General features: G+C 34.8%; 2 protein-coding genes across 3 annotated transcripts; both read left to right on the top strand.

Annotated features, from left to right (window-relative positions):
* Window positions 1-12,408: 12,408 nt before the first annotated feature.
* LOC143609437 (L-ascorbate peroxidase, cytosolic-like) lies at window positions 12,409-14,663 on the top strand. Of its 2 annotated transcripts, none has more exons than XM_077084190.1 (10): window positions 12,409-12,549; window positions 12,980-13,109; window positions 13,291-13,465; window positions 13,554-13,619; window positions 13,720-13,768; window positions 13,863-13,948; window positions 14,016-14,095; window positions 14,165-14,267; window positions 14,343-14,401; window positions 14,487-14,663. In XM_077084190.1, exons 2-10 carry the CDS (start codon window positions 12,991-12,993, stop codon window positions 14,500-14,502), a joined length of 753 nt encoding a protein of 250 aa, XP_076940305.1. In that variant the 5' UTR covers window positions 12,409-12,549; window positions 12,980-12,990; the 3' UTR covers window positions 14,503-14,663. The 2 variants fall into 2 exon arrangements, with proteins under 2 accessions (XP_076940305.1, XP_076940304.1); XM_077084189.1 differs by having other exon boundaries at window positions 12,468-12,553.
* A 586-nt stretch (window positions 14,664-15,249) lies between these two features.
* LOC143609432 (uncharacterized) lies at window positions 15,250-16,729 on the top strand. Its single transcript, XM_077084186.1, has 3 exons — window positions 15,250-15,627; window positions 15,815-16,185; window positions 16,291-16,729. Exons 1-3 carry the CDS (start codon window positions 15,457-15,459, stop codon window positions 16,727-16,729), a joined length of 981 nt encoding a protein of 326 aa, XP_076940301.1. The 5' UTR covers window positions 15,250-15,456.
* The last annotated feature ends 3,534 nt before the right edge of the window (window positions 16,730-20,263 follow it).

Genomic DNA, 20,263 nt, shown 5'->3' with positions numbered 1-20,263 from the left:
GTCCGAGTCTTTATGCAACCGGTGGGTAATGGGTGGAGATAAGACTGACCTGCAAGCTTATTAAGTTGTGACTCATAGTTGGTATTTGAGGGCAGAGACATATACTAGCACATCTTTTGCTAGTCCAGATATTAAACCGAGAGGAGTGTTGATAGTGTTAGGGGTATGAACATGATGCCTTAACCGGAAACAAAGTACACTTGTCTGGGCGGCTCTATTGTTTTTATTATAGCATTTAACCGTATTTGTGAGATGTCAATATAAAAACAGTGTCAGTCTGGGAAACTGGGTATGACCTTAAATCTTACTAGTATTAATGGCGATAATCTACACACCTATGATGGAGGTCGATGTTTGCTTTAGAGTTTTGCTTGAGGGAAAGCAAAAGATAAGTGTGGGGATGTGATGGTCGATTAATTTGTATATGTTTTAGTTCGTTTATTATTTAGTTTTAACTGTTTATTCTAAAATTATCGATACTTCATACGTGTTTTATTGGATTTTAGGTCATAGGCGTTAAATTACTCAATATGGACCTGCTGTGACACGGAATGAAGACCCGGGATATCCAGCACGCAAAACGATGAAGCTGATGGAAGGTTGTTGTAGCAGTATCCCATCGCGGTACGTGATGGGTATGCTGAAGATCCGCGATGGGATGTTAATGAAGTTGACTTACGGTCAATCGCGGTACGCGATCGACTCACAGAAGGCCCCGTCGCGTACCGCAACAGGTGTGCAGACGGGATTTTGGTTTATAACATCAATTTCATCAAGATAAAACCCTAACTCCGTTTTTGAAGAATACAGGCGATTTCTCAGTTCCTATAGGCGATTTCACCATCCTAGCTCGTGTCAAGTCCATATCTATGATCCATATCATCCGTATTGAAGATTCAATGATGTCGCGGCTCGGCTAATCTCCTAGAATCGCACCCGGGATGTATAGTTTGTAACCTTTTACAATTTTTCTCATGTGATTAAGAATACTTATGTTTTGTTATTGATGATTAATATATGATTATTGATGTTTGGTATTTCTTAGTGTTCGGTCGGTTTAGGTTTACATTGGTCTGAACGATCTGTTACCAGTTGCTAGATAATTAGTCATATAACTGTTTGGTTAGATTGAATACGATAAAACATACAATTACCCTTAACTGAGTCACACTGGCATGGACTGTTTGATAACCAGTGTCGTGTGTAAAGTAATTGTTGATGTCTAAGGTTTTGTCTGATTGATCAGTTTTCAGTTAATCGTTAATAATTAATCTGTTAGGTTGCATGAGATACTGTTGGTTGCTTACTTGAATTCCCGGGTGTGATTTGCTTTGTTAACTGTTTGAAATTCGTTTACTTGTTCATTGCTTAGTTATCTGAATTTACTAAAAGTTGCTTGTGTGATCAGCACTAAAAATTAGTCACTTCATAATATTAAACCTGTTACACGAATACATCGACCACATACTCCTTGTGATACGATACCCTACTTGCTCTAACTATTTAGAATAATTAGGTTTTTGATTGACTCAAACGATGGTCATCAAATACCTGTTGGTTAAAATTGTTTTACGGTTTAAACTAGCACTTCACTAGTATTATAGGAAAATGTCGATGTCAAATAATATGTAATATAGATAAAATAATCAAAAATCCAAAAGTCATAAATTTTGGAAAATATGAAACCAGAATAAAAAATATCATAAAAAGAGTTTAGGAAACTGGGTTTGACAATGAAACCTAATTTTTTTATTTCCATGGAATTTGTTATTGTATCCTCTAGAAAACTTTTACAATAAAGTGGCAGGCAAACGGGCAACAAGCTGTGCCGCTACCCCCTTTTGAATAGCAAAGTCAATCCTACTAAAAACGAAGTTTTGAGACCTAGGAGTTGAAGAGGTTCCGTGTACGACACGTTGAAACCTGAATTAGATAGGAATACCCGTAATCAGACACAATTGAGACGGGTAATACTTATTCCATTAGAATATGTGACTGGTTTGGGATTAGTATTAAAACTTTTCATGAATATAAGATTTCTAGCATACCCGATCAGCCGACCCGGTCACCCTTGTATTCTGTTAGTGTAATCATACCCTTAACTAAAAAAATAAAAAATAATAAATAATAACCTAATACGTAACTTCAACTTGCATACAATAGAGTTGGTGAATTAAATTTGGACATTTTGTGTTACACCCAGATTTAAAAAACTTATATTTTAAATAAATATAATATCAGAGTTCAGTCCAAGAAAAAAATTTTAATTATGCTTGATCACAATTTCTTGGAAGTTATGTTTTAAATTTGGGGCTGTTTAGGCCATAAAACAAGACCATGTTAACCAAAGTTCACAAACAAGTTTCAAAAGGATCAAGTATTCATGTTTTATGGCCTAAACAGCCCCAAATTAAAATATAACTTCCAATAAATTGACCCGTAAATCCTTGACCCGATCCGAGAACTTTAACATGAGCCATTTGACTACATAGCTTTATCTCTTAACACTTTCACAAGACGTGAACACGCTTAAATACATTATTTCTTTTCATTATTTTCTTTACTTGCCCGCCGACCTTCTTCTCATCCGATCCTATCTTCTTTGTCCGAATCATGATCTCCTACGCGGCTAATCCCACTCCAATTCCGAGCTAAGATATAAGTTTCCCCTAAAGCATTACCACATCACATTAGTGTCATTATTACTTGATTAACATGTGACATCCGTCAAATTTGAGTCTCGATTTATATTCGTTTTGTAAACTTTCAATTTGTAAACCCGACTCAATATTTTTAGAACCTTATTTAATTATTATATAATATTATTATATACCTCGACCATCAATAATCGATATTGGTCATATTATAGTGTGTTAAGAAAAACTTAAGGGGTCCAAACTGATTTTTTGTAAAGTTGTTATTAGTTGTAAAAACCTTTAAACTCCTTTTGAACTTTGATTGAAACTTAGAGGGGGTGTTATGAAAATATGTAATATGTATATATAAGCCAAACCCTAACCCTATTATCATTATACTTACCAGCCTCCATCTCTTTCTCCTCCCCCCTTGCCGTTTTCCGGCGACCGGCGAGCTCGAACTTCCGGCGAGTAGCCGGCGATGCACCACCACCTCACCTCCCTCAACCCGACACCACCACCCCTCACGTTCCACCTTCGTTTTTCCGGCGAGCACACCTCCTCCGGCGCCCCTTTCCCTCTCGGATCGTTTTTCCGGCGATCGAAAAGTCGGCCGCCGGTGCACTGTCTCTCCCTCAGCTCATTCTCTCCGTCTCTCTCTCTCTCTCTCTCTACGACTCTCTCCCTTTTCCCCCCTCTATCTCTCTCTCTCTCTTCGTCTCTCTCTCCGGCTCTCTCTCTCTCTCTCACACACACACAGTCTCTCTCTCTCTCTGCTCTCTCACCGTCTCTCTATCTCTCTTTCCCTTCCTCCCTCCCTCCCTCCGGTTGCGGTTTCCGTCTCTGGCAGGTGCGGCTCGTTTCCTTCCTGATATAGAGCCACGACTCGTGAACATCTAAAAGGTGAATTAATATTGAGTTTAATGAACAAATCGTTATCTTGGTTCGGTTGGTTTGTACGTTAGTTGTTGAACTAGAGGTCTCGGGTTCGGGTCTCATCCTAGACCGGTTTTAATATTATTTTTATATTTAACAAATTTATTGTTACTATTAGTATTAATATTAATACGTAAAGATTATTATTATTAGTATTAATATTAATACATAAAGATTATTATTAGTATTATTACATTTGACTTACTATTATATTTATTAATTGATATTATTATTATTATCATCATTATTATAAATATTAAAGTTGTTATTAATATTATTGAAGATCATATTATTATTATCTATTAAAATCATATTTTTATCATTTATTATTAGCAATAATATTATTATATTTTTTTTGTGAACTCGTTTAGAACTCGAACCGACATCGAAGGTGGTATCATTATTATTATTATTATTATTATAATTATCAACAACATTTTAATTAATACCAAGATCGTTATTCTTTAACTATTATTATTAGTATTATACTATATTAGTATTATTAATAATAATTATTGTTATTATTATTATCATCATTATCTTATATATATATATACACACACACTAGCTGTGTGCTCGCGCGATGCCACGGGATATGCACAAAAACATGTTATCGGATGCATAACCGGTGTTAAAACGTGTATTATGAACAAATTAATGTATAACTGGGTTTTCGAAATTTTACACTTTTTATTTAGAATATCTAAACTCATTTGGCTTACATCTCGCTATAACTTGAACACGTTTTGATCTGTCAAATAGGGATAAGCAAATTCGGTAATGGTACTATAACGATACCGATTTGGTACCGTCTGTACCAAAGTTTTGAATTTCGGGATCGGTACAGTATTTCCCGAATTTATACCTTCGGTACCGGTACTATCCCGGTACCGTTATCGAACAAAATATTTTGGTATCGGTACCAGTATCAAGAATTTACAAATTTCGGGATTTGTATTTCCGGTACCGGTACGGTACCGAGCTCATCCCTACTATCAAAGTCCTCGATCGTTGACTTGAAAAATAAAAAAGAAATTTAAAAATAATCAAAACTCATTTTGCTGGGCATTTTGACCTGAACCAAAATTGATACTTTTTTTTAAATGTCACGAAATCATTTTGCTTATAATACGCACATCGATATTTAGTAAATCATATATTGAGACGTCAACAAAAATAAACACGTCGTTATTGTATGTTTTGAAATTTATTAAAACTTATTATATTCAAAGATATAAAAGAAAAACGAAGAAAAAGGAAAATAGTTGAAAATATGGGTAAACTTAATGGGATGAAAGAGTAATTATTAATTAAATTTACAAAAGTTGTGTATAGTTAAAGGGTTAAATTTGTAATTATATGTTTGGTTCATAATTGCATATTTGAGTTGTACTTTTATGCTTAATTGACTTGTACATTATAATAAATACATTAAAATAAAATAAAGTTTACATTGAAACGTCAACAAAAATAAGCACATTGCAACGGTAAGTCCGGTTTTTTTTTAAACATAATATATAAAAAGATATAAAAGAAATAAAAATTTTAAATGAATTTGTCAAATAAATGGGCAAAAATTAGTGATTTATGTGTAACTACTTTATAAATTAACAAAGTTTTGTTGAAGTTGAAGGACTATATTTGTAACTATTTTCTAAATCAAATATTCTTAACCGTCAACATGTCCAAAATACTATACTACCCCTAAAATTTCAAATTTATATGCATTACTAATTGTTTATTATGCAATAGTGATTGTACCTCTTAAAATTTAAGAGGTCATTAACTCATGCATTATATATAGTAGAGATATATATCTAACATATCTTTTTTAGAATTATTATTATCATTACTATCTTTATCAATAATAACATCATTATAAGCTTTATTATCTATTCGTTTTTTATAAACCGAACTCTTGAATTAAACCCGTCTTGTTTCTATTTAATATTGGTTTAATTATTTAAAAGCCCAATAAAATAACATCATTTTATTTTAAATTATCAATTAAATACGAGTCCCTAATCGTTAACAAATTAACCGGTAACCCAACTAACAACCGAACCTTCTCGTCCAATGTTTCAAATGTAGTTTCAACTAAAGTTCAAGTTCATTAATATATTTTATTTATTCGTTTTCAATTAGCTTTCAAGTCGGATTCGCTCATTTCGTTTACAAGCTTTCTATATGTCGATCACTTAATAGTTCTCAATTCGTCAATCGAGGTGAGTACATTTCATCCCCCGTTTTCACTTTTATATTTTGGGGGTAACATGCATACTTATTCATAACAAGAATGGTTTATTATACACATTTCTCAAACCTCAAACCTTAGGGTGTATGATACTTAGAATACTTGCTCTATCGTGTATTATATGTCTCATATGCTTTACGTGCACGAGTGTTTATTTTTATGTTGTTGTTGAGCCTCATTAAGTATGATCATACGCTCCCCTAACTACTTAGCCTGGTGCTAGTAGAATAGGGCCTCATTATCCGAGTATGTCGGTTTTTACCGAATAGAAAGGATCCTCATTACATATGTTTTTATATACCGCGATTGATGCTTTTATTTATATTTTCATATACGTTTGTGGATTTCGCTCATATTATATATACTCAAACTATGAAATTGTTCACCAACATACGTGTTGACAAAATATTATTCTATGCATTGTTACAGGTTTGACTTTTATCGACTTGATGACTTGAGGAACAACGTTACCAAGACTATTAGGATATTAGTAAAACGAACAATATATTTGTTTACTTGTGTTCAATTTGTTTGTATGACCAAGATGTGTTGTTTATTGATTTGTGAAATAAATGAGTTGATTAAATATTGTCACTTTAATAGTGTCTTGTATTTTGGGCAATCGGTTGTACCCCGGCATGTTCCGCCTTTGGTCGGGGTGTGACAGATTGGTATCAGAGCGACAAGACTATATGATAGGTGGTTAGACGTAACGACCTAGTATAGTCTTTACTTTAGGGTCCTTATACGTGTTGCCTATACGTGTTTACCCTACTTGATTGTTCAATGCACTTGTTTATTTATATACTTATTTATTTTATCAAATCATAAATATACACATACACACACTTTCATAGTACTCCAAGGTATCCTTACCTTAAAACGCAAAAACATTAGTTTTTATTGTGTTTTATGGATCACGAGCTTAACTTGGATCCCGTTAACCAAAGTTCACAAACAAGTTTCAAAAGGATCAAGTATTCATGTTTTATGGCCTAAACAGCCCCAAATTAAAATATAAATTCCAAGAAATTGACCCGTAAATCCTTGACCCGATCCGAGAACTTTAACACGAGCCATTTGACTACATAGCTTTATCTCTTAACACTTTCACAAGACGTGAACACGTTTAAATACATTATTTCTTTTCATTATTTTCTTTACTTGCCCGCCGACCTTCTTCTCATCTGATCCTATCTTCTTTTTCCGAATCATGATCTCCTACGCGGCTAATCCCACTCCAATTCCGAGCTAAGATATAAGTTTTCCCTAAAGCATTACCACATCACATTAGTGTCATTATTACTTGATTAACATATAAACATCTCTATTAAACTCAAAACATTTAAGTTAATGGGAGATCCAGCACCAAACCAGTTTTCAGCGTTAATTCTGTCTTTCGGTGTAGCCTACGCTGAGATCAGCGTAGGCTACGCTGACTAAATGTATGCAACCCATATTTCCCACTTTACTGTATTTAACAGTACATTCGATCCCGAACTTCACGTACCTGTTTCTAATGAACATGATTACAACCAATTGAAGTTAAAATCAAATGGAAACGAAAATCTTAATATGGTTGAAAAAATGAACTCATTACAGATGAAACCGAACAATCAATTTGCATTCAAACAAGTCTGAATTTAAATGTCACGTGATACTTTAATATAATCATTTATGCAATAACTTGGTTTCTCTGACTTTCTAGTAATTGCATATCAACTCATATCGTATCGACTTTGTAACTCTTTACCCAATCTAATACCACAAAACTCACAATCGCATCATACTATTCACAATCATACAACATGAATTATTATTAACAACTAACAAGTCAAAATCCAATTTAAAGTTACTACTTTCAATAATAACGTTAAACTAGCAACTTAAGGTCTTGAATTATCAATAAGCCATCGTTGATGTATCAATAACTAAATAAATTGCATTTCATGTGTATAGGGTGTAAGATCCACTTACACTTGTAGTGGGTCAAAAAGAAACACTCAAGCAATATGCTTTTAAAATAATCGAAAATTCTTCTTAAAGTGGTCGAGACAACCCATACCCATACTTTGAAACTATTCATAGCAAAATACTCTTTTCATGGGCACAATCGACCGCTTCCACCATAAAAAGTTATACTAATCAAAATACTCCAAAAACTCGGATTTTGTAGTTACAAACAATCTTATTTAAGATAATATGCCCAGCTACATAAAGGACTATGTGTAAGCTTAACTTACCTTTGCCCGTAGGAGCTTGATGACACCTTGTCCGTTTAATCCGCTGACTTCCAAGCTTCATCGTACCTAGCTTGTTAGCATGTCAACTTTCAAATGTTTAGAATACATAATGTGGATATCCAAATCACTCAACATCAATATTCGTTGGATTTCATAATACTTTGATTTACACCAAATACCTAGCAACAATATTAAATTGAACCGTTTGGATGATTACCTCATCACCTATATAATTAAGTTCTAATAGGAAACCTCATACCATGTAACATCTCTCTTACATCATATTGGTTCTATCATAATTTTATCCAAACTAGATTAGCATCCGTCGTTAAATTTCTTGAAAACTTTATTTTCAGTGCTGCACTTTTTGTGCAGCAGCTATTCACCTTGATTTTTGACCACCTTACAATCGTATTAAATCCAGCATGTCAAAATATAAAACATAGTAGACTCAGAGGGCTTTCCGTACATACAAATTATGTATTTATCGGAGCCAAGCTTAATTTTATACAATTTTTACAAAAACAGGACAAAATGCAAAAATCCATACAACTCACTTTTTTACTGCATTCATAGTCTGTTGAAAATTGTGTTTTGGACCCACTTAACGAACGCATTTTTCTTTATTCTATAATTATACCAAAACTATACACAGAGAGCTTTCCAGTGATATAAAATACACCTCAAACAGACACACGGTTAATTTTATATGATTTTCTAAAGTCTGACTAAAATCTGATGAAAAGATATGACAATCTTGTTTCTGGTTCTTCCTATTTCGACCTACATCTCCAAGTTCAGCCCTTCCTATAGTTAGAAGCTCTTATTAAGGGTTAGGATCATCTAATCAATACAAAGACTATATAGAAACGGATGGCAAAACACTACGCAAATAGCAAACCAAACAATCAAATTGACGAATTTAGCATAATGTGAAGTTCTTCCAAACTACTTAACATCATACAACTTCCAAAGTTGTCATAACACAACATGTAAGCTTTCAAATACAACAATGGAGAGATGAAGAAAATGACACTTACAATGTGTTTTTTATCCACTCAAGTTTCGTTCTTGATGTCTTTAGGTGATGAAATCTCTTTATATGGCTTCAATTTTGACATCAAAATCGATTTTGCTTCTCTTGTTCTTCTCCTCGTGGTTCACCCACCAGAACAACATACGTGATTTCCACCTAATTTAGAACTTTCCCCTATTTTCTTCATTTTTTACTTAAAAGAACTTAAACATAGTTAACTATTCCTTTTTACCAACATATAAATAACCTACATAAGTTTGTCATCCTTACCTACTCACCTCTATTTGTTGGTACAACACAATCTTATTTATAAAATCTTATACATATATAAATTTTGGGGTGTTACATTTTGCTTGAAAGTGAATGTTTTCTAGTAGGGTAATCATAGTTAGAAATTATAGCACTTAAATTATTATTGTATTGTTTAAAAACCATTGTTTTGTGTCGAAAATGGTCTATTGGTCCACTTAACAGCACCTCAATGGTTAACATCTTTTTTATATATTTTATTCTTTTGTTTTTTGTTATTAATAAAAAATTACAATTCTTTTAGTTATTATTAGTATACCGTGACACCAGCTGAATTTGAGTCTTTTAGCGACCACACAGTGTTATTTTTTTGTTCGTCGCGGTGTTTATTGTTGTTTGAAAGGCAACACCTTCGATACCGATTGAACTTGCATCAGTTCGTAGCCACAATGCGATTTTTTTTTGTTTGCCGTGAGTTTTGTTGCTTAATTTAGTTTTTTTGTTTAGTTTCGGTGCCGTAAACCTATATCGACCGAATTCTTGTCGGTGCGCCACTGCAACGCGTGGTTTTTATTTCTTTTTAAGTATATTAATTTGTTGTATTTAGGTATTGGTGAATTTTTTTTACTAGCTACACCATCAACGTTGTTGGGTGTGATACCTAATTGAATATACATATGTAGCACAAATTTGTTCCTAATCGTCAATTACATTTAAACTATAATAATTAATTTATTTTACCGCTCTTGACAAAATTATTTTATATAAATGTATTTTAACTGTTTTCTGAATAAATTATTATTATTACGATTGTAATTGGTATTATTAAATTGTAAATGAAATAAATATTATGTAGTCTTTTAGATAAAGTTATAAAGCAGCCAAGGGAGGAGACGTTACAATATAAAAAATAAAAATAATTAATATGAAAACAAAACCTCGGTAGGTTGGGTTAAATATTTGTCTAGACTGTCAAGACAAGATATTATTCGATCCACGTTTCCTTTGAATTTGCCAATCATGCGATCAATTGACATGAATAGATTAACTTGTGGAATTTCTCCGTGCGTTAATGATGATGCATTTAAAAAAATAAAAAATAAGAGTTAAAAGTATTTTTTCATCTTTATGATGAAAAGACGGGTGCACTCCACAAGTCTCCAACTCCATTTTTGTAAATAACCCCACCGCATTCCCGACTTTGACATTTTACTCCACTTTGAGTCCATCCAACTCGTGGTTTTGTTAGCAAAAGAAACATAGATTGGGCTGTAAACGAGTCAAGTCGAGCTAAGATAGGCCAAGCTCAAGCTAGAATAGACTATAAGTCAAGCAAGCTCGGCTCGTGCTTGAAACTTAAACTGAGCTAACTAATGGAGCTTGAGCTCAACTTGTTCAAAAATCGTGCCAGATCGGCTTAGCTCGATTTGACTTAAACCTTTTTTTTTTAAATTGGTTCTAACACATAGTTAGATTTATCTTGATTCTATATGCATATGTGCTTGCCGTTGAAAATAGATTAACCGGAAGTTGTCACTTAGAAGTTTCATAGAGGTACTTAAAAATTGGAGAAAAATTAAAATACACAAGGCGGTGAATGCAATAAGAACAGAACTTTTCACATTTTCTTTAATTAAAACTAATTATTAATTGGTAAAAAAACCTTTATTTGTCGTAGAAAGATTTGAGTTCTTTAGTGGAGATTCAATTTCAATTATCACTTATGTAATTTTGGGTGTATATTGACAATAAAAATTAAGTTAGGTCTTGTGAGGTTGTTAGTTCGAATCCCGAACCCACCGGGTTTTCATCCCACCATGTGTTGCGCTAGAGAGTTCGGCTCTTGGGGCGGCACAATGAGTGTCAAGTGGCAGCCGACGTTATGGTTTACCTGGGGAAAGGCCAAACAAATTCTAAAGCCAGCGTAAGCCTAATTAAAACAACATAGTCTGATCAAAGTAGTGCAACAAGACTCTTCACATTAGAGAGTGCGATAGACCAAATCCAAAATAAAAAATAAAAAAAAATGGTAAACCAAAATTAAGTGGTTTTGTTGTTTCATCGTAGACCAAACTTTTTGTGGGAACCACGTGAATCATCCCACTTATTGCTTTATTAATACACAAGTAAAAAGGGTAATAAATCATGAATGATTTGTGTAATCTTAAAATGTTCGTATTATCATATCGCATAAATGCAACATCTTTTCATAATTTCCATTTTATGACTATTTTTTATCTTATCTTTCTCTCATTGATTTTTTCTCACAGTCATCACGTGAAGTGTCAACTACCACCACTTGATACAAGCAACATTAAAACCCTAGACTGCATCATAACCCTAACACTACCAGATGTCATAACTTGTAAACCTACGTTATTGCAACACCATTGTTGACAACATACGTGCCATGAGTCATGGCATTAGTTGGATCATAATGTAACTAAAACTAGACGAAAAGAATATACACTAATGAAAAACTAGGGTGATAAACCAATAAAAGTATTAGTTAAAATAATGTACCCATATACTACTGATACTAAAAAAATATGTATATAACTATTGATGCTAGCATATACAAAGTGGTCTAAATATAACATCAAGATACATTAACCACATTAGTTACTTGGCTTATTCATTTCCACTTTAATAAGATAATACGGTGGTTAATGTGTGAAATATGAGGTCAATTGACACATTAGATATCCATGTAAGACATGTTAATTGACAGAACTTCCTATAAAAATGAACACACATAAAGGACGAACTACCACCATCAATTTCATTTCAAATATTTTATAACTCACTCAAAACATAAAAAGATGAGACAAAGTAGCACACAAAAATATTTGAAATAAGTTAAAAATATACAGTATGAAACAAGTATGATAATCAATATTAATAAAAACGTGGATCCTTTTCACACACAAAACCAAATGTTCTTGTGGCCGGATATTGACCAACTATTTACCGACCCGAACCGGCCATTTGGATTTCTTTTCCCACAACTCATCCAAACCAATCCTGGCCGTAGAATCACAGGTTACACCAATCCGACGGCTGTAACAAAAGCTACTGGAACCTTCCATTTTCCTTCAACCAGCCTCTTTATAAATTGGTACTGGCTGTGCTTGTGGCCTCCTCACGCTCACTCTTATCACTCATCATCCTAGGGTTTATCGATTCGATTGTAAGGTTAGTCTTATTATCATATCGATCTGTTGATTATTGTATCGTAATTTAATCGCCGATAGCCAGTGTACTATTGCTTGTACTTGTACATTGTTTATACAATCCGCTTGTGATTGTCGATCTGACGTTATGCATTTTGAGTTTATGTACGAATCTGGTGCTCATTTGTGTTAATGTGTGGATTTTGACTTATTTGATCGGTTAATTTGGGGATTGTTGGTGAGTTGACTTTTTAGCTATATGCAGTAGGCTTAAAACATATATTTGATTGTTTTATCTCGATCGATGTTGAAGTTTTGGAGTATTAGTGTGCTACTGAGGTTTTGATAATAATGTATGGTGTAAGTGTGTAAATGGATGGAAATGTTGAATATCATAATTAGTGCTTGCTTGATTCGTTAACTTATCGTTGTTTTTGTGAATGGTGGTTTAGGTTTTAGTAAAATGGGGAAGAGCTATCCATGTGTTAGTGAGGAATACAAGAAGGCTGTTGAGAAAGCCAGGAGGAAGCTCAGAGGATTCATTGCTGACAAGAGATGTGCTCCTTTGATGCTCCGTCTCGCGTAAGATTTTCTTTAATTTAGTCCTATGATATAATGATTATGTATTGATTTTGTGAGGAAGTTGTAATGCATTTGATATGTTATGGGCTATAACATGAATGTAATCGGTTTGCTATGGTTTTATACTTTGAATAATAATTATGCAATTAGTTTTAAAACAATTGTGTTTTAACAAAAACAGATGGCACTCTGCTGGTACCTATGATGTGAAAACGAAAACCGGTGGTCCTTTTGGAACCATGAGGCACACTGCTGAGCTAAACCATGGTGCCAACAATGGTCTTGACATTGCTGTCAGGCTACTGGAGCCGATTAAGGAACAGTTTCCCATCATCTCATATGCTGATTTCTATCAGGTAACTTGGCTTTTGTGTTGTGTGTGACTAGTTTTTATCTGGATTAGTGTTTTGATTTGATGCTGATATGCTTAACCTTTTATTGCAGTTGGCTGGTGTCGTTGCTGTTGAAATTGCTGGAGGACCCGATGTTCCTTTCCACCCTGGAAGGGAGGTTAGTATTATTTACCTGGAAAAGCATATAATTATGGAATTTCATTTTGATTTTGATCTTGATCTTTTATGACTAAGTGGCTTGATTTACATTGCTTCAGGACAAAGCGGAGCCCCCAGTTGAAGGCCGTCTTCCCGATGCAACCAAGGGTTAGTTAGTTTAGTTACTTTAGAAGTTTATGTCTATTTGATGATATGTTATAAGTGAAGTTAATAAGATGTATTGTTTCTGAATATATATCAGGAAATGACCATTTGAGGGATGTGTTTGTTAAGACCATGGGTCTTGATGACATTGACATTGTCACCTTATCTGGTGGCCATACTCTGGTTAGTGTCATCGCCTGTTTCTATTTTGAATTTGATTGAGCAATTGTTCTAATGTCGTTTCTTATAGGGAGCTGCTCACAAGGAGAGATCTGGATTTGAAGGACCATGGACTTCTAATCCGCTTATCTTTGACAACAGCTACTTCACGTAAGTTTTAGTTTCTGATACTATATCGTTTATGTTTGTATGTAAATCCTAAATATCAGTTGTAAACAGAGAACTTCTTGCTGGTGAGAAGGAAGGTCTCTTGAAGCTACCTACTGACAAAGCTCTGCTTGAAGACTCTGTTTTCCGACCCCTTGTTGAGAAATATGCTGCTGTAAGTGGATATACATAATTAGTGCATTAAGTAGTTGGAATGGATGCTTAATATTGTTGTTTTGTTTTGAATCAGGATGAGGATGCTTTCTTCGCTGACTATACCGTGTCTCACATGAAACTCTCTGAGTTGGGGTAAACTTTGTAACTTCGGTTTTCTCAGATGTTGACATGTGGAGAAATGATGTGTTGACTTTTATTCGTCTGGAATGATTTGCAGATTTGCTGAGGCATAAGGAATGAATGGATTGTAAGGGTGGGGAGCTGCTAGTAGATCTTTGTTTTGAAATTTGAAACTGTTTTTGTTTTGTTTGGGTAGAGATTTAAGACTACAAAAAGCAAATTGTAACCCCCCATGGAAGTTTTAATTGATGAACTTGGTCAGCATTTGATTTTATTGTTTGATGGTGTCTGCTTTATTCTAAACTGTATGGTGGTATCTGCCATTTACCATTCGCCTTAATAACAACAGGAAGGGCAGGACCGTGGGGAAAGACGGTTGTCTTTGGTCTGTATTTGATGTTTTTATCCCATCTGGCTAATATGACCTTTCACCCATAGATGGTAAAGGTGTTAATACATCTTTGAAGCCAATCAAACCGTCTAAACCGATATAGTCTGTTTGAAATTATGCTTTGGTTTTTGTGGTCTGGTTGGTAGGTCAGTACTTGGAATTGGTTTTACTGGTCTTTGTTGGTTTGTGGGGTTGTTGAAGCTTTAAGTGATTTTCTTAAACCAATGAATTGTTAAATCACTTTGTGGATGCCTGTGTTTGCTTTTGGAAAAACAAAAGATATTTGACAAAGCTTCTTCAAAAGCTTCAAATTATAACACCCCCTAAATTAATAACTATAACTCCTGAAGTTCTTAGCCAGCAGACATGAAAACCACATTTTGTTGATAAGACTAAAATAGTAAAAGGGATGTAAAAAGATAAAATATCAAAGCAAAAGGGACTTTTGTCTAAAAACAACGTACAAGATTGTTTCTTGTGTCCTACAAACCAGCAGCTGTTCCCATCACTTTCGGCCACCAAACAGAATTTAGAAACCAAAGTGCAGCAGAAAATCAGAGATTATCTTTATTTCTTTTTCTATAACAAGAAAACCAAATTAAAGATTGTTAGGAAAGCCGGTCACGTAGCGTTTGAATTGATTAATAATCCTTAAGGTTTTGATCACATACAAGATATGGGAATGAGTGTCGATTTTTATAACATATTGAATGTATCCAGGACCGCGAATGATGATGATCTGAAGAAGTCATACCGAAAGCTTGCTATGCAATGGCATCCGGACAAGAACCCTGACAACAAGAAGGAGGCTGAAGCCAAATTCATTCAAATATCTCAAGCTTACGAAGTAATTACCATAACCATATCTTTAATTTCTTGTTAACCGCATGTGTTTGATAATAAAAACCAAGTGAGATAATTACAAAGAAAACCAAATCAAATCATATCTCGTAAGGATAATTACAATAAACCGTGTAGCTAATGTATTCTATCGAATGGTAGACGTTTATGTTTTATGCATCGATGATATCCAGGTATTGAGTGACCCACATAAGCGGTCATTATACGATCATGGTGGTGAAGAAGGCTTAAAAGACACGCCACAACATGGTTCTGATAACAAAAACGGGTTTACAGGTCGACCTGCTGAGGATTTCTTTGAAGATTTCTTTGGTAGTAACGGTTTTGATTTCAATACAGCCGGAAATAGGAGGTCCACCAAGTTCCACTCCAATGGAAGCACGGCGTATGATAGCAAGTTTAGAGGATCGAGCGATGGTGGTGGTGCAAATATGCGAAAGAAACCGCCGCCTGTGGAGAACAAATTGCCTTGTAGCCTTGAGGAACTTTATAATGGATCAACAAGGAAGATGAAGATTTCAAGAACAGTTGTTGATGCCAATGGGTATGCATGAATGGTAGCTACTCTCTTTTTCATGTTCTTCTCTAGACATAACAATAATATTATTATGAATGACCACTATTCACAAATTAAATACCTAAATGACAGACAATCGACACTACATACGGAGATATTGACAATTGATGTAAAGCCGGGGTGGAAAAGAGGAACGAAGATTACGTTTCCTGATAAAGGGAATGAAAAACTTCACGAGCTTCCGGCTGATCTAGTGTTTGTAGTAGACGAAAAGCCACACGACATCTATAAAAGAGACGATAATGACCTCTTTGTTAACTATAAGGTTACATTAGCGGAAGCACTTAAAGGAACCACGGTTAATATCACTACACCTGATCAACGAGATCTAGGCATCGAGGTAACTGACATTATTACACCTGGATACAAGCTAGTGGTTAGCCAAGAGGGAATGCCTGTTGGTAAAGATCAAGACTCTAGAGGTGATTTAAAGGTCCAGTTTGAAGTCAAGTTTCCTACAAATTTAACATCCGAACAGAAAGCGGCACTGCGACATGTTTTAGCCAGTTAAAAACATGTAAATTAAATGTCAAAATCAACTATCGGTGTCACGTTAGAAGTGGTTCCTTTTTTTTTCCTCAATAAAATGAACAAATCTAATCAAACACCGCCAACATTTTATCCATTCACCGTTGACTTGTCATATTGCTGGTAAGACCCCTATGGCATGGAGAAAATTGCTATGCATGACAGGGAGGAAATGGCCATACAATCGTATGGGTGGCAAATTATACGACCAATATGACGATTTTGACTATCAAATAAATGTGATTTGACCATTGATAAAATCATCATGTGACCTGTATGACATTTTTGGCCTACCAAAATGGTCCATATGACATGACAGAGTCAGGTATGTATAGTTAATTTGACTTTATACATATTGCATACACTATACATTATACGACTCACATGATATCATAGCACTAGGATGCAATGGATGGGTAATGTTTGTATAACAAGACCCAAATAAACCAGATGTAACAATCTTTTTTTTGAACGGAAGTGAATGATATATATAAAACAAGCCACTAGCAAGGAGCTAGCAACACATTACAAAGGAAAGTAAAAAATCCAGAAGATTATGACCGAAAATCACACCAATTATCCACTTCAAGTCTTTCAAGTTAGATCGACTTTTGACCCACATAAAGTCGATGTTCTTGATCTCCTCAAGTAATCTAGGGATGAACATCTTCTTTCTGGAGAACACCACTCTCCTTCTTGTTTTTCAAATACACCAATAAGACAGTAACATTACCAAATGCACCATTTTCTTCTTTATAACCGATGCTTTCAGGTTGCGGTGGAATTAACATGGGGACGTCCTTCACCAATAAGACAAAAATATGAGGGGCTTGACATAAATCAGATACCGTTATCCACATTTTTATCCCCACGTAAGATGATGTGAAAATATGCTCGATAGTCTATGTTCCCTTTCAGCACAATGGGCACAACATAAACGCCCGATTTTTCCACTCTCTTCCTTAAGCTTGGTTTGTTAGCAACATGTCTAGATCCGTTCTCCATACAACTATAGTAACCTTTAGGAGAAACCAACATTTCCATTCAAAGGCTTCGTTCATCACTGTAAAAAATGAACAAATAAGTAATCGTTTCACTGATGAGGGAAAAAAAGACGTGTTCGGGTCTTGCAACACACCTATTGTAGTTAAATTTCTCGACCACAACCACTTAGCTCAATCGCCACTATCCTCCACCGTGCATCTTTTTGCACTTTCCAGTTTAAACAAAGCTAGGAAAGTGATCATTAATGAGCCGAACCTATCCAAAAATCAACCCAAGACAAATATTCGTACCGTTACCAATTCCCCTTTTATGATATTAGTGATTTGTATATTCGCTTGATTTAGAACCTTCTTGATAAAGACATTCGAGATGGTCAATCTTCCGTTATACTCCTAGAGTGGGTTAGGCTTCAAGAACAAGAAGAGAAGAAGAAACCGAAGTTAGGAACAATTGTTCTTATTCTTTTTATTAACTATGATTACAATTTACAGGGAGAGAAAGACATGAAAATAGGAAACGATAAATAGTAAGGAAATATAAACTAACTATAATAAGAAAACTAAATAATATTTTGGCTATGGTAGGTCTCAACTGAAGAAAAGGAGGAGGTGGTGACATTGTGTTTTTATTTTATTATGAAGACATAGTTCACATCTTTTGGTAGGGGTGTTTGGATTGTCTTAGGTCATCGGTTGACATGAAAATAAAGGGTTTACCATTTCAACAATTATTGGCGGTGGCATTATGGTTGCGGTTATTGGAGCTGACGACGCTGGTTGTGATTGATTCGACGTGGCGGTAAGTTTGGTAATGGCGGTTGCGAGGAATGTGGTGGGGGTTTGTGGTGCTTCGATGTGTGCGGCTTCTTGAGAGGCCATGGCAACATTGTGGTGCAACAACTGGTCGAGTCGTTCAACCAAGGCCATGATCAGGTCGTCACGTGAGGAAAAAGACATGAGTAAGCTTATGAAAGCACCAATTTGATAAATGGAATAATTTTCTAATTATTTCTCTTATTCTTTTTATTAACTAAGATTACAATTTATAGGGAAAAAAGATATAAATATAGAAAACAATAAATAATAAGAAAACATAATTAAACTATAATAAGGAAACTAAATAATAGATAAACTTAATTAATATATTAGATCGTGCCACTTCTCCAGTTTAGAAATGTTATTCCGTACGCCCGCTAATCTTATGTTAACGGGAATCTTTGACAAACACCTTAGAGCATTCACAATAAGGAGTTTTTAGAACTCGTTCTTTGAAATTTTTACACGTAACCCATTTTTCTCTATTGTAGAAGTCGTTTTAGAAGACTTTTTTCAAACACGTTTTTGAACAAAACTAGAAAAAATAAGTTGGAGTGGGCCTTTTTTCAGATGGTGACGGCTTGGGTAATGAAAAATAATAATAATGTTGTTAAAGGTAAAAGATGGTGCTGATGTGTCATTGTTTTTAGGATTCGATGGGTTTTGGATGTTTTTAAATAATTGTGTTTTTATGATATGAAAGCTGACTAGACATGTTTTTTCATATGTTCTTATGATCATTATTGTGGATGCTCTTGGAGTCCATAAGCTGAAATTAGTTTGCGCCATTAAATGATCTCGTTTTGTTTTGTATCTCCATCACAATTTTGATAGTATGCTAATATTAGTGTCGTTAAATGGGCAGCGTCCCAAACTTCCAATCTACCTGTCTCTTTTGGGTTTGTAACATTTCCACAATTTACCCCGTGAATCTTAGTTTTTTCATCACCTCTCATAAAAAATTCTCATCCACAAACTTTCCAATCTGTTAGGTATCTTCACCGGGGCTTTTTAAAGAGAAAATTAATAAGTTGGTAAGCTATCCAAGTCCGTCTTTAAGAGAGTGACTCTTACCCTCTGTGGAATGAGTTTTGGCTTTCCAAAGGGAAGACAATTCTCAAACACATCTAACATTGGGCCGATTCTTGTATTGGTTCATAGCCGTTCCCTCACTTGCCTTGGAGTTGAGTACATGTACCACGACATTAACCTCCTGGGTTTCACTTCAACACCATATGCTCTTACAAACAAGATTTCTTGAGGATGATCTTAACGCCCAAAGCATCGCATTGGCCTTGCAATATTTTTGGACGGAATGTTACTAACATAAATGTGAGAGGACCGGACCATTGTTAGAAAAAATAATACCATGTAAAATTCTGGAATCGCATGCCTTGTTGATTAAGCACGTCAAAGCTTCCATCACAAGAATAAAATGAAGGGAGACAACGAGTCGCCTTAACAGGCCCCTTTTTGGCATTGAAACTCGGGGGTGGGAGAACCATTGAAAAAACCCAAGATTTTGTATTGAGACAAATATCCTTCGGATCAACCTTCTCCATAGCCTGATGGGGTTTGGGGGGGGGGGGATTCATTTGACTAGGTACTGAGTCAATGAACTCCGAATGATGCTTATCGTATGCTTCCTCAAAGTCTATTTTGAAGAGAAGAGCCCTAAATTTATACCTTTTTTAGCA

This window comes from Bidens hawaiensis, unplaced genomic scaffold, assembly GCF_021521415.1.
Source record: "Bidens hawaiensis isolate Kalapana, Puna unplaced genomic scaffold, B.hawaiensis_p1.1 tig00419638_1, whole genome shotgun sequence".
In the NCBI taxonomy this organism is placed as follows: Eukaryota; Viridiplantae; Streptophyta; class Magnoliopsida; order Asterales; family Asteraceae; genus Bidens; species Bidens hawaiensis.
Note: the sequence above shows the minus strand (reverse complement) of the source record. Positions and strands in the feature narration are given on the sequence as shown.

Coding starts and splice junctions, on each gene's coding strand:
- LOC143609432 (XM_077084186.1), top strand. CDS start 15,457: ATGGGAATGAGTGTCGATTTTTATAACATATTGAATGTATCCAGGACC. Junction 15,628..15,814: donor AAATATCTCAAGCTTACGAA/GTAATTACCATA, acceptor GATGATATCCAG/GTATTGAGTGACCCACATAA. Junction 16,186..16,290: donor ACAGTTGTTGATGCCAATGG/GTATGCATGAAT, acceptor CCTAAATGACAG/ACAATCGACACTACATACGG.
- LOC143609437 (XM_077084190.1), top strand. CDS start 12,991: ATGGGGAAGAGCTATCCATGTGTTAGTGAGGAATACAAGAAGGCTGTT. Junction 13,466..13,553: donor CATATGCTGATTTCTATCAG/GTAACTTGGCTT, acceptor CTTTTATTGCAG/TTGGCTGGTGTCGTTGCTGT. Junction 13,769..13,862: donor TCTTCCCGATGCAACCAAGG/GTTAGTTAGTTT, acceptor AATATATATCAG/GAAATGACCATTTGAGGGAT.